Raw genomic sequence first — 14,212 nt, 5'->3', positions numbered from 1 at the left:
GGGGGTTTTCATGCTTTGTTCCATTCGCGTACTTCACTTTTTACAGCATGAAATGCTACTTAACGAGTGGATCGTCGCCGACCTCGCTGCTTGGCGTTTTACTACTTTGGACAGAAAGGATACCATTCCGGGCTGTCTACTGTCTTTTCCCTGAACCACTTGGATAAGGATTTTCATATATTTTGCATTTATGACCAAGATAACTTTATATATATGATATATTAGAAATGCATAAATTTAAATGCCCAGATTTTATATATGTGTGTGAATTTATTGTATGCTTCTTAACTATTTTTATTATTACATTTAATAAGTCTGCGGTAAGTTAATAAGAAACGAATACGATTTTTTTGTTTAACTATAAGGTGATCTGTTGTATTTCTACAGGTTAACAGATGATTAACAACGCATTCGTCACAACTAATTTATGTATTATGTAGATCTGAGTTTCTAAACCTGTAAATGATTCATTCCATTGCGTGAGCGAACCGGCACGAGTAATTGATTGGACCTTGTTTCAGACCTACACGCATAACCCCGCTTCATTGGCTAATTGGTCTCTAGCCTCAAGCGCGTCTTAATTACTACGATTCACAAATAATTGGATAACGACGCTTTTCATAATCGAAAAGTATACAATTTTTATTTCATGTGATTTTTTTCAGTGTGAAATGTATTTACTAATTTTCATTTTTAAGGCCGATATTTTAGCATCTCGAATTCAAAGTATTACATCGATTATTGAAAAGACTTATCCTCATATAACCTAATGGACAAAGACATGGTTATGAAGAATGCGCCTGGTATTAATATATGCATATGGACCGTTGTCTCTGTACTTTCAGAATGTTAAAAATAAGTATGAATGTTTATGCTTTGTTGTTGTCGGCTATATGACATTAGAAATTTCCTGCAAAATGTATGTTTGATATCCCTTTAAACCTTATTGTGCCATACTATACTTCGCAACCAGGTATAAATTTAATCAATTAATTTAATTTACCACAGCAAAATTTTACTTTTGACCACAGAAATTATATTTCATTGAAATGCTTGCGGCATCACAATAATTGGAAATATCAATATAAGTAGAAATTATTAACTAATATTAAAGTATAATATTTGTAATATCTGTTAAGATATATGATCACAAATCCAGCGGACAGAATAAGGAAGGTGTTTTGTAGTTTTCTGACTTCAGCAAACCAGTTAATGTAGAAAAGCCAGATTCTGTGATACCCCGGTATCTTCTTATATGACGGTTACCTGAGGATAAAAAAAAACGTTACAGTTCTCAGAAATACCAACTGTTTATTAAAGACAATTACTAGTCGGAATGATGAGCTACAAGTCTGAAAGTTTAAAAGCACTAAACACTCGTCAACTGACCAGTCCCGTGCTGAATCAACTTAGCAAACCTACCATTTTGCCTTGACCTCCTTCACGGGTCTTTCTAATAGTTACCAATGTTGCCATCATACGGATAAAGTTGGTATTGCAGCTTGTTCACAGCACACAAAGCTGAAAATCGAAACGCTGTAGGTGAAGTGTCCTGCGAAGTGAATAGGGCGGTCTCACCTGGAAGGCATATCTGTGTTTGGATCTCTGTCAAAATGAGAGAGAAAGTTAGATAACATTAAATTTAGCATTGTCTAAGTTTGTGTGACAGTTCAAATATAACACACTGCAAATACAATTGGTTAAAATACCAGAACAGAAAGTCATAGCAAAGGATTGTTGGAAAAAAAAATCGAGGCAGCAGCAAATACATCATTATCTAGAATGATTTTGAAAGTAAGCTCCAACAAATTTAAAAAGCTGTACGTACATCAGCTCAAAAAGGCTACTGATATTTATATGTTATAGCTTTCTAGAGTTACCCGCTACTTAAATCACTTGACATATAAAAGTTTTGCACCTGATTTAATTTGGAAAACAATAGAAAAAAAAACCTTAAAATTGCACCCATAACCATCTTGTATTTTTGGATTGTTTAGTAGTGTTTGACTTATCTAAATGTTCCGTTTCTGAGAGTCTCCTTCTAACTTGCCTGACATAATTGTGCGAGTGGCTCTGTAAGGGCTTTGGGCTCCAGGGTCATGGGGGGGGGGGCTTTAACACCTTTATAGTACCATAGAAACTCACTGCTGGGCCATAATGAGGGGGATGTGGGGGCTGTCTGCATCGAACTGCCTCTGGAGGGGGGGCATCCTCTCTCCTGTGCGGGCGTTGAACATAGGCAGGGTGGACTGGGGCCGGGAGGCTTGGCGGATGTCGGCCATGCTCCGGAGCTCATCGGTGTCGCTGTGGATGGTGTGGTGGTGGTACAGCTGTATGCTGGGAGGGAGAGGCGGGATGAACCCCAGAGGAGGAAAGCTCAGGTCCAGAAAGTAAAAATCCACACCAACATTTTGTTTCAACCAACCAGTTGAGTATAAAGAGTCACAAGTCATAGACTGTTCAACTGGTCGGTTGAAACAAAATCCAGGTCTGGATTTTTACTTTCTGCACCTGAACTTTTCACCTCTCGTGTACCCAATGACAGCCGGTGCACAGCAAGCACTTCCTCTCATCCTAAATGTATTTAATTATACTGGGTATCTTACTTCAGGTTGCTTTGCGTGGTTCAACTAAAATGACCAGCGTAGATCATTTTTCCTGTTTGATTTGACATCAGAATATGAAGTTATTTAGGTTCATGAACAGAGTCAAATCTTTTCACAGATGCAGAACCTGCGGTCAGACACACGGTTGCCTACTGGAGGCTGTGGTGTCTGTTTTGCATTCAGTAGTGCGAAGTGCCCTTTGTGTCCTTTGGCTGGTAGTAACATTCGGACGCACACAGAGTATGAGCACTATAAAACATGGCTACGCCGCGTGGGCGGCATGATGAGGCAGGGATGTGCTTACTCAGCTGTCTTTGCATCCCGTTTGTCCCTGGGAAGAAAATTAAAGAAAATTATGACCACAGCAGTCAGCAGTGTTACACACTGCAGCAGAATATTTCGCTATCTTTTGCACCATCGATGTAGGGTTTAAAACAAAGCAAATAAAGTGAGCTGAATGCCTGTGCATTCATACACAGGAAGTGTTGAAAGTACACTTGGCTTTGTATTGTTTTGCATTATGCTCCCTACAGAAATTGCATTACATGTGTGTTTCCCTCTAAGCTTTTCTTCATGGTCTTTTTTTGTGAGGTTAACGGTGGGTATAAGTCGAGGTATAAGCGGTTGGGAGGAGCTGTCAGACGTACACCCCTTCTCGCCGGCAGCACATGATGTACGCCAGGACGGCGCAAAGCAGGGCGATCAGCACCAGGGGGACGATCACCATCCCGATGTATGCCGGGAAGTAGTCATGGGTGGGAGGGGATTCGGGGGGGTCGTAGAATCCCTGAGCCTCCAGAATTCCGGAACCACGGGTTGGTGCCGGGGGCGGGGGTGGGGGCTTGGACAGGTCGATCTGGAGGGAGCCAAGGAGAGTTTGGGGGACCACAAGATCAGTAACATGTATAACTTTGCGCCTTTTTTGCTCAGATACGTCTGTCTGGGACAGAGCCAAGTGAACACCAACAGTAGGGGGGCTACAGATCTCAGTGTGTGTCGCTAACAGCTGGCTGGCCTCTTGTTGGATACTTGGTGGATATGAAGCAGAAAACTATCTGTCTCTCTCTGTCTCTATCTATCTATCTATCTATCTATCTTTCTTGTGAGGGTTACAGTTTTTATAATTGTTTTCCTAAGGCAGTGTTATTGTTACTTTGAAAATGTCATTTTATGACCTAAGGCGTAATTACTAATGATAATGACATAATTACCTAAAGTATTGATATTTGCATACAGTAACGAGTGATAATCTGCCTAATGATGTTCCTGTCGTATACGCAGTTAGGGCTAGTGTTTCCGTTGGCGACACTGCAGCATCATCGTGCACGCGGGCCAGCAGTGTGCACCACGCCATGCAGCGGCACTGACCAGAGTGGTGTTGCACCATGTAATGCAGTTGCTGGGATTGGAGCACACTGTACAGTCAGTGGAGGCCTTTCCAGTAGCTCTGCATTGCTGCCAGTGCTCGGCACGCTCAATCCGCAGCAGGCAATCCGAGAAGGGCTGCTCAGAGCCTAGCTTCACATACACCCTGAAAAAACACACATACCCCAGTTTTCCTGATTGCACAAGATACTCCCTAATTACAAAGAGAGGTGAGTAGTAATTTAATGGTTGCAACTTAACCAGTTACAATTTATAGTTGCTATCTTATAATTTCCAAATACAATGTAAAGAGTTTTCCTAGTTACACTATTGGCCAAAATTGTGGAAACACTTTTATTACAACATTTTTAGAGATTGCAGAAGTTTATTCATCTGTTGCTCCAGTTACTTATTTAATCATCCAGTGCATATTTGTAACATTCTTTGCTTATAAACATTACTGCCAGTATTTCTGTGGTCAATTTTAAAGCATAATGCCTAAAATTCTAGGTGTTTCCACAATTTTGGCCACTCGTGTAAATTGCTTTCATCATTGCATAACACTTTCATTCACTTAAAATTTACATTTGATGTTACCTTGAGCTATTTGATTTTTAGCTTTTATCTTTTATGATTTTCCCCCCATATATTAAGATAAAGGAGCTAACAAAAGACATGAGTATTGAATGGGAAAGAGGTAACAAAACAAATATGCATTATTGTGGCACCATTATCTAGGTGTGACACTGCGAAATTAAACATGCAGTGTTGTAGTATTATTAAGTGTTGTAACATTTTTGTGAGCAAGACATTCTGACATCATTATATAAATGTAACGCTGGTCTATGCCAGTTTGCGGCCCCTCTGACTTAGACGTTTGGGAGGAAGTAAAACAACTGGTGGTGCTAATGTAGACCATCAGAATGTGCAAATGCGACAGATGGGTTGCCATGGAAACGGCACATATGCACGGGGACGGCCGCTGCCTTTTGTCACAACCTGCCTGCACCACAAAACCTGGAGACCAGTCCACTGCTTCCCATTGCCTGTCCAGTTAGATTTCCCATATTCTCTCCCCACTGCACACATGTATATATTAAATTATATATAATCTATATATTTAAGAATACATGTATATATGCATGCATATATCCAATCAATGTTACCATAAGGCTTTCAATCGCAGCTCAATTACATTAAATGACCTGCCTGTAATGTGTGTCAATGAGCCTCTTCAAGCAAATTAAACTGCTGCTGAATTTGAGTCCTGTGCTGAAGTGGAGTGAAAGTGTCCAGGCCGAGGAACCTTGATGTGTAAATGTACTCAGAGATGTGCCTCAAACACGAAGAGTGTATAATTCTGCAATGTTAGTTGCTTACCCCTCATAGTGGCCTGGCAGTGGGAGGGGCACTCTGCCACCTCTCTCTAGTGCAGAGCTGATATTGACGAGGATCAGCCTGTGTGTCCCCCACATCTTCTGAATGTCCTGCTTTATATCATCCTGAACTGTAGAGGGCAGCACTTTCTCAATTTCCCTCAGGGGGATGAAGAATTCAGCTTGATACGGCATCTTCTTTCCTGAAGGGAAACTTATTATTACTGTCCCTTACTGTTAGTTTGGCATATAATCAGAAGGTCAAAAAAAAAAAAAAGATCTGGCTGTACCTGATGGTCCGACAGTTATCACCATCCTGTCCCGGAAGGTATCGTAGCTCCGCTTGTTAATGACTGTGATCTGTCATGGAGATAAACCCAAATATGTTTAATCCTAAATGCCATGCCTCATGTTTAATAATCACTGAAGCCCCTACTCATTTTCAGGGTTTTGGACCCTTCCCAATCAAAGGTACTATTATGTAAATGAGACACCTATAAGTACAATAATTGCTTACACCAAAGTTCTGACCAATGAATTTGAGGAACTAGGAAGATACTTGTGGAAAATAAAGTTTACTAGATTATATACCTAAATCTTTAGCATTTCTGCAGTGAACTTGAGGGTCTGTTAACTGAAAGAAAATGCATCGCTTGCTGTAAAGCAACTGTCTAATAATATCCATATTTATAAATAATCATTCCTACATGGTTGATGCTACGTGATCTCAACAGCACAAAAAAGAATGTCACTTTTATTCTTGGAATTTGTGCCGTTTGCTGAGCTCCATTTCCTTTTTCTGTTGTAATAGATCCTACAGATTATTGATCAGATGACCCTAAGAACATCCCTGTACTACAAACACTTTCCTGACAGCAGTGGGATATACAGTCCACTCGAGCAGGCAGCGGGAATCAGTACCTCAATCACGTTCTTGCCTTGGTCCTCTTCAAAGGGGGTACCGTACAGGAATCCGTTATCCATTGGATGCCTCTGGGTGTACCGAAGCCAGTGGGGCAGGTCTGGGAAGTACTGCTTGTTGCATTTGAACACCATGGGGTCATCGTACACCCGGCCTTTTTCCCACATCAGACCGCACAGATGGAAATATGAAGATTCATATTCATTTGGGTTCCATTTAAGATCAGGTTTTGATTACTTTACTCACACATTTAATTTTCACATCATTCTGCAACAACACCACAGCTATGACAGTGCATTTTTTGCGAGCGGGTGACATCATAGGTATATCTTGGAGCTTTTAAAAGAAAATGAAAGACCAGCCAATGATACTGACCCTACTTTACTTAACTCATGACTCCACCTAGTGGAATGATTAATTATAGCAGATCATGAAAACAGATACTGCTGCAAACCGGGTGCACCACCGCTGGGGAACACCGTGCATGTTCATTGGCTACGATGTGTTAGCTAACTTAGACAAATGAGCAATTGTTTACACAGCAATAACTTCTGGCTAGGCTAAATCTATTGTCTTTTTCCTAATTGCTAAATACTTATACTAATACACCAAATACACACAGACACTCCCACGCTCAACTTTAATGTGACACTTTTCTTCTAAGTATGAGGTTGTATTGCAGGTTGCTTTTTTTAGGTTACATTTTTACCCAATTATTCATCAGAACAATTCATATTAAAGCCTTTGATTAAAACCAGGTACAATGGCAAGGAGGGGGTGACATGGTGGTGCAGTGATTAGCACTGTTTCTTCACACCTCTGAGACCCGAGTTCAAGTCTCCGCCTGGGTTACATGTGTGTGGAGTTTGCATGTTCTCCCCATGTCATTGTGGGGTTTCCTCCGGGTACTCCGGTTTCCCCCCACAGTCCAAAAACATGCTGAGGCTAATTGGACTTGCTAAATTGCCCGTAGGAATGCATGTGAGAGTGAATGGTGTGAGAGTGTGCCCTGCGATGGGAAAATGGATGGCTGTATGGATGGACGGTGGCAAGGATGTTCTCAAGCCAACTTGTTGGCAAGTCTGAAAGCCAACAACCATGAGCTGGCTGAGAGCCACTTCTCAAACATGCTCTTACCGTAGTGTTTGAGGAATGGTTCAAAATCACCCTGGAAGGTTTCTCTGTGCAACTCGTGCACAAACAGTTGACCCACTTGAGTAAAAACCTTTATATCTGCATGGACCGCCAGGAGACTGGCCAGACAGACTGTGTGGAGAGAAAATAACTCCTATAATCCTCAATGCTGGGAACATAACTGCACTCACAACACAGCCCATGCACAGCGCTAACAAAACACTCAGACACTTTTGTAATGGGCAGCTTGCATCTGCTCAGATATTTGTTTTCATATTCACAGTTAACTGCTGCCTGGGCCACAAGTTCCTCATCTTTAGCTACTGTACTCCCTGCTGCTCTTTAAATACATATGTGGACTGAGAAATCACCTTCACTTTCTAAAGACTTTCATAAACGTAACGCCTACATAATCAACTAAAAAAGACTAACAACAGTGAAATGTTTTAAGTTTGATTAAAATGTTTTAAAATGAAGTGAAATGTTTTAAATAATATCCAAAGAGGAGTTTGGTACATTTGAACAAGCCCTTTACATGCAGAAGTAGCTCACTCACTCAAATGCTTCAGAAAATGTCAAGAAACAAACCTGGCATGTCTCTCGACCTCATGGATGCCAAGTGTAATGAAAAACACACATCATTGTTCTGTTTTCAAATACCCTTTACATTCCTGTCTCGCATGACAAATATACAGTTCTGACATTTGTTACGTCATAAAAAAAACACAGAAAAACTTGCCTGTAAGACACAATTCCCAGCTCTTGTCAGCCATCTTGTTTTATGCTATGTGATTGACAGTAGCAGAAGGAATATGGGGACTGCTGTGTAGAAGTAGTTTGCTTCAGCTATTTTAGTTCCCCGCATTCCCAAATAGACCATGCGTGCACTGCTGTCTATATTTGTGTTCATCTGTGCAGTGCGCCTAAGTAATGCGACTCATAAGTTTCAGTACCGTAAGCGTCATTGATTGCTTTCTGTGCTCTGCTTGTATGACTAATTTTGCACATTAGATTTTGGTAACAACATTTGCCAGAGAGCTCAAACTGGCTCGTGTTTGAGCTGGGCTGATGGGACAGTGGGGCTCCACTGCAGTGACGTCTAACATCAGGCAACCACACGCTGACTGGAAGAGCTGAGCGAGAGGTGCTTCACAAAAGCAGTAAAGCATCAGTAAGTGGGGGACAAAGAGAAGGAGGTATGTGTGTGTCTGCAGTAGTGTTTCACATTTTTTAGGGCCCCTGTCATTCAAAGGTCCTTGGAATCATCCTAATTTTTCTCTTTATGGCAACCCTGCCGGACCTCCACTACCGTTACCACTTTCTGAGGAAATATGGGTTGTCACAGCCCCAGAAGAGCATTTGCTGATTGTATGTAGTTACTTATTCGCATCTAACAGAGCCTGGCTGACCCAGGTAATGAGGTTTCTATCCATCTGGACGACATGGCCGAGTCCAGTATTCCACAAACATACCTTCTCTTCCTAGTGGTCTATTAAGGAACTACACAAGGTCCATCTGGAGAAGCAAATTAGAAAGTGTGATCTCCAAAGAGGGCATGGTAATCTGCTTTAAATTATAAATGGAATACCAGTGAAAGGTGAGTTTTGTGGTTGTTTGCCAGCTGGGGGGTGGGGGTTAGCCACAGTAAAGTTCCCTGTTTGTTGTTTCGTGTTTCTTGAGTTCCCTGATTGCATAGCTTATAATCTGATATATTCGAGGCCCCCTATAATGCAGCCCACCCTGAATCTGCCAGGGTATCCATACACCTCTGGTCTCACTAAGGCAGTGGTTCTCAAAGTCGGTCCTCGGGCCCCAATGCCCTGCTTGTTTTCCTGCTATCCCTGCCCCACACAGAAGTCCCAGCTGTCTTTCAGCTTCTGATTGACTGAACACACCTGATCCAGGTAATCAGCAGTGTGTGGGGCAGGGATAGCTGGAAAACAAGCAGGGCAGTGGGTCCCGAGGACCAAGTTTGAGAACCACTGCACTAAGGGGAACCTTACACAGAAATAAACAATAATAATAATACCTAATGACACTGACACTCAGTACAGTCCATTATGCTCTGCGTATATCTAACCCTCTGTTTCTCTTGTTATATAGAATATAATGTCAGTTTGATCATCCTTTACAGTGACAGTAACGCAGTGAATTACAAAATGGTTTTATGGATGAATACATTGGCTACATTGGTATGTCGTATTAAAAGACAAATTCTCCATACAGAAATGCTTCCCCCGTTGCGCCAAGTCACTAATACGAAGTCGACAATGGCAACGTCTAACTAAAAGAATCTCGTTCTCTTTAAAAAAACAGTCCTTTACCCCGATTGTAACGGCACGCCCCCTCATATATAATATAGGCCTATATCTATGCCAACATTAAAGGAAAATCTCATACCAACAAATATACACGAACTTAACAAATAAGATATGATTGAATAAAATAATATATAAAATAAAACTGAACGTCTCCTCGTTAGTATAGTGGTTAGTATCCCCGCCTGTCACGCGGGAGACCGGGGTTCGATTCCCCGACGGGGAGTGATATTTATTCCTTTTGCACAACATGCCTTTCTTTATTCTTCCTTCAGTAGAATCCATACAGAACATACAGAAACAGCTAGATTGGATTAGATAAGATTCAACTTTATTGTCATTACACATGTATAAATACAGGGCAACGAAATACAGTTTAGCATCTAATCAGAAGTGCAGAGAGTAGCAAGTCCATTATATGCAGTATGTACAATTTGTACAGTTAAGAGAGTATATAGAGTTAAGAGAGTATGAGCCGACTCACCCTGGTCAAAAACTGTTCTCCAGACCGAGGTCCGACCGAAGATAAAGCAGCATCAGGACTGCCACCAGCCGGGTTAACAATTTATACCTCTGCAATTTAGCGCAGTGTGATCAATCATCAGCCTCATAAATGCACAATATACTTTACTAAACAGAACAATACTTTACAGTTTGCACATTGCCGTATTTCCTATTTCAGCCATCTCTTTTTATATTTCTTTGATATATTTATACTCTATTTAGCCTTATTTTCTATTTCATCCATTCTTTCTATTTATTTCGCATTTATTACAGAAATGCGTACCTCTGCAGTTCCTAGTTATGTCTACTTTTACGTTTTGTCAGTGTCTTGCTTTTGTTTTGTGCTTTTTCGTTCTCTTACATTACATGACACGAACTGGATGGTGCGGGTAAAAAAATTGTACTGGTGTGGAAAAGGCAAATAAAGAATTCTGACGTATACCATTGCAAAGTATTTATGTTTTAGAGATGCCATATGCTCACGACGAGAGACTGGGTGAGTGAGAGAGGGAGGGAGAGAGAGAGGGAAGGAGACAGAGGGAAAGAGAGAGGGAGGGAGAGAGAGATAGAGGGGTAGAGGAGAGAAATAGAGAGAGGAGGAGGGAGAGAGAGAGAGATAGAGAGAGGGAGGGATGGAGAGAGAGAGGGAGGGAGAGAGACAGACAGAAAGAGAGAGAGACAGGAAGAGAGAGAGAGGGAGGGAGACAGAGGGAGGAAGAGAGAGACAGAGAGAGAGAGAGAGAGAGAGACAGAGAGAGAGAGAGAGAGAGAGAGAGAGAGAGAGCGAGAGGAGGGCAGTGCTGACAGCTCGCCGCGATTCTGGGGAGCGAAAGCAGAGCGTGGACACAATGGAGCGCGCGGCAGGAGACTCCTGAAAGAAGCGTCCATTTACCAGGTACCGCCGGGGCCGCACGTCTCCGCTGGCGTGATTACCGCCTACGCCTGTCCCTTTGGCCGCTGTTAATGTGGACATTATCGTGGAATGCAAAAGATGCAGGAAGCAACGTAGCAGAGTAAAGGCATCAGTAGGGTACACGACCGAGGCCCCAATTCTCCGCATGGTCCTAAAGCTATGGTGGCCGGGGATGGTTTGAGTCAAACAGTCATAATCGCTTATTTAAACAAATAAACATCTGGCTGCGATGCTCACCATCGCTGTACCGTTTGCCGTGCGCAACGATCTACGCGTGTATAGCCTAAAGCGGCAGCTGTGTTTTTTCAATCATTTAAAAATATTCCAGCGGCTGTTGCAACATTCATCTCTCTCAACAAAGCCGTCCGTTAGAAATCACATATGCTTGTCAAATTTCATGCATCCACAGCAGTAATGTTGACTCACGTTTGCCATCAAAATACGAGAAAATGCCGTTATTATTAAAATAAAGATTACATTCGTGATAGCCACCGACACTGCTTGAACGTAAAATACATATAACACAAGCATTAAAGACGACAAGATAGTTTATGAAATAGGTGGCATTTTGCTTTTCAAACGAGAAAACAAATAGTCAGACAAAAGTCGTCCCATCCGACTGTGTTTATGTTCGAGTCGAGCTATTTTGTCTTTTATTTTTACAATCTATATTCAAAAAAGAATGTTGTTTCAATTTAAAGACACAGCTGGCAATTCAAACGCCAATAAATGCATATTTCCGACACTGAATACTAGCTCGAAATGTGTGAAGATTAGACAAGAGTCAGTGTATAAAGATTATTCGGCTACCATTTGCGTTGTTTTCGACAGACAGACAAAAATAAAATGAAGAATGGAAGCAGTTGCTGATATAACTTAATACTGCTAATGTCCGGTGTTAGACATTAAGGAAATGCATTGCTTTCACTAAGCGGTATATATGCAAGAATTTCTTTTTTAAAAACGGTAGTACGTATTGTTTAGTCAGGCATATGTATAGCATAATCGATAAAAAATGCAAGTAGCAGGGCTTTGCATTATTTTTTCGCTTCGACAGTTAACGTTTGATTTTTGAAATAACAATGATGAGGAAGGAGGAAATAGTAATAGGGCTGGCATTAAGACCCAGGGGTGCTCTTCCTCTTTGCTGCAGCTTTTCTGTTGCGGGAGGACCAGAAATCTGCAATAAGGCGGATGAGAAAATTCAAGAGATCAAAAATGTCATGTAAAGGGGATTAAACACAAGTGACTGATAAATGCGGGGATCGCTGGTAACGTATCGGTCGATATTTTCGTAACAGATTTGCACGTACTTGAAAGAAAGTAGCGTATTTTTCCCTTTTCAATTTATTGTGAAATACCGATGTAAATCATAGATGCAGAAGCCTGATTTTTGTATTCTCCCCATTCGCTTCCCTAATTCTGTGCCCGCGTTTGTGTTCCTATCTTGCTGACCGCTGCCTATGGTGGATCTGACCGGTTTGCGATGACCTACCAAAGGAGATAAAGGGGAGCTATGCCGTTACTGACCTACCTCAGCAACGCTTGATTAATCATGATGAAGACCGAGTCCCCGTCCTCAGCCAGCGCAAGCACCACTACCAGCTCCAGCTCCAGCTCCAGCTCCAACTCCAACTCCAATCTCAGGAGCCCGTCTCCGCACAGGAATGCGTACGAGGCGGGCATCCAAGCGCTGAAGCAGGCGAAGGACTCGCTGAACAGCGCTGCTAACGGCGATGGCCAGGACAGTAAGCCCAAGTCATCTTCTCGGGGCCGCAGGTATGGCTCCAATGTGCACCGCATCAAGAACATGTTCCTGCAGATGGGCTCTCCTGTTCCCGGGGAGGGTGAGGACCTGGCTAAGAGCAGTGACCGGTCAGTGCGTCTCTCACTGCCTAGGGCCAGCAGCCTAAACGAGAACGTTGACCACAGTGCACTGCTCAAACTGGGCGCCACTGTTTCAGAGCGCGTCAGTCGCTTTGACCCCAAAATAGATGGGGGCCAACACAGGGGGTCGTCTGGTTTTTCCAAACTGCAGGAGACCCGCAAGATATTTGAACAGCGCCACCTGCAGGAGAAGCAGGCGGCCACCAACCGTATCCTGTTAAAGAAAGAGCGGGCTTCTGGCTTCCAGGACGGTCGGCTGGATGTGGTGGTGCGTTTCAATGGCAGCACAGAGTCGTTGGACAATCTGGATGGAGGTGGTGCGGTGGAGGCGGTCTCGCCCACCGTAAGCCAACTCAGTGCCGTCTTTGAGAAGGCTGACCTCCGGAACAACCTGCACAGGCCCTCCACCTCTCCACTGCCCTCTCGGGGGGTCAGTTCACCCTCAGGGAGAGCTGGTGTCAGTTCCAGGATCATCTCCAAGAAGACCCATGTCATCCCCCAGAGCAGCCAGGAACAGGGCGGCCAAGCAAAGGACCAGGAGGTGTCGCCCAGGAGTCCCAGAGCTAAGGTGAGCACCCAAAATGAGGGCGCTGTTTCTTCAGAGGGCTCAAGACGGGGAGGCCAGGCTGCTGCTGAGGCAGACAAGGCTAAGCTGGATTCAGAGGTGGGCAAGTCCAACGAGGATGTGAACTCTAGTGCGAAGGATGAGGCTGAAAGGGAACCGGGGCTCACAGGTGGCCAGGAAGATATCGGGAACCAAGAGGCAGCCAGCCGGCTGGTGCAGGCCGAGGTTCACGCCTCTCAGGAGAATGAGGAGGTTGCTGGGAAGAGAGAGGGCTTAGAAACAGCCAGCTCTGTCGGCAAGGATTCTAGCACCAACGAGGTGGGAGAAGAAGGAGAGAAAGGCCTTGCAAATCAGGTGGAGGAGTCCCTACAAGGGGAGGATCTGTGTGAGGAGTCCCGGAAGGAGGATTACTCAGAGGCGGACCTAGTGGACATCAGCGCCTACAGCGGCATAGGGGAGGACTCTGGGGGTAGCCAGCTGGACGAGGAGGAGGAGGAGGATGAAGACGACACCTATGAGCCTGAGTCCAGCTGTACTGAGATTCCGGGACTTCCTACAGAGGAGGAATTGCCCCCAAGCCGGAAAATCCGTTTCAGCACCGGACCAATCAAGGTGAGCACTC

At 43.4% G+C, this 14,212-nt stretch overlaps 2 protein-coding genes across 5 annotated transcripts in view; one reads left to right on the top strand and one right to left on the bottom strand.

Moving 5' to 3' along the window:
• Nucleotides 1-976: 976 nt before the first annotated feature.
• On the bottom strand, nt 977-8,277 carry sgca (sarcoglycan, alpha). 2 transcript variants are annotated; one of them, XM_049015431.1, is made up of 11 exons: nt 8,143-8,277; nt 7,407-7,535; nt 6,269-6,423; nt 5,638-5,707; nt 5,352-5,550; nt 3,975-4,137; nt 3,254-3,462; nt 2,911-2,937; nt 2,146-2,337; nt 1,579-1,605; nt 977-1,266 (listed from the first exon to the last, which is right to left on the bottom strand). In XM_049015431.1, exons 1-11 carry the CDS (start codon nt 8,174-8,176, stop codon nt 1,263-1,265), a joined length of 1,209 nt encoding a protein of 402 aa, XP_048871388.1. In that variant the 5' UTR covers nt 8,177-8,277; the 3' UTR covers nt 977-1,262. The 2 variants fall into 2 exon arrangements, with proteins under 2 accessions (XP_048871388.1, XP_048871389.1); XM_049015432.1 differs by lacking the exon at nt 8,143-8,277 and adding an exon at nt 7,992-8,136.
• A 2,617-nt stretch (nt 8,278-10,894) lies between these two features.
• ppp1r9ba (protein phosphatase 1, regulatory subunit 9Ba) overlaps nt 10,895-14,212 on the top strand; it is a 53,206-nt gene continuing 49,888 nt past the window's right edge. For 2 of the 3 annotated variants that reach the window (XM_049015417.1, XM_049015414.1), the window contains exons 1-2: nt 10,895-11,120; nt 12,639-14,202. In XM_049015417.1, the coding sequence (XP_048871374.1) occupies nt 12,694-14,202 (1,509 nt within the window). In that variant the 5' untranslated portion in view covers nt 10,895-11,120; nt 12,639-12,693. Of the gene's footprint in view, nt 11,121-12,291; nt 12,410-12,638; nt 14,203-14,212 lie in introns of all 3 variants that reach the window. The other variant, XM_049015416.1, reaches the window with a different exon arrangement.

The sequence above is a fragment of the Brienomyrus brachyistius genome, chromosome 5, assembly GCF_023856365.1.
Source record: "Brienomyrus brachyistius isolate T26 chromosome 5, BBRACH_0.4, whole genome shotgun sequence".
NCBI classification, from domain to species: domain Eukaryota; kingdom Metazoa; phylum Chordata; class Actinopteri; order Osteoglossiformes; family Mormyridae; genus Brienomyrus; species Brienomyrus brachyistius.
The sequence above is the reverse complement of the archived record's forward strand: the minus strand, read 5'-3'. Positions and strand labels throughout refer to the sequence as shown.

Bases quoted from the DNA above. Each gene is read 5' to 3' on its own strand.
- sgca (XM_049015431.1), bottom strand. From the start codon at position 8,176: ATGGCTGACAAGAGCTGGGAATTGTGTCTTACAG. The intron at 5,551-5,637 runs GTACAGCCAGAT...GTTTCCCTTCAG, and splicing joins GATAACTGTCGGACCATCAG to GAAAGAAGATGCCGTATCAA. The intron at 2,938-3,253 runs GTACGTCTGACA...TTTTCTTCCCAG, and splicing joins TGCTGCCGGCGAGAAGGGGT to GGACAAACGGGATGCAAAGA.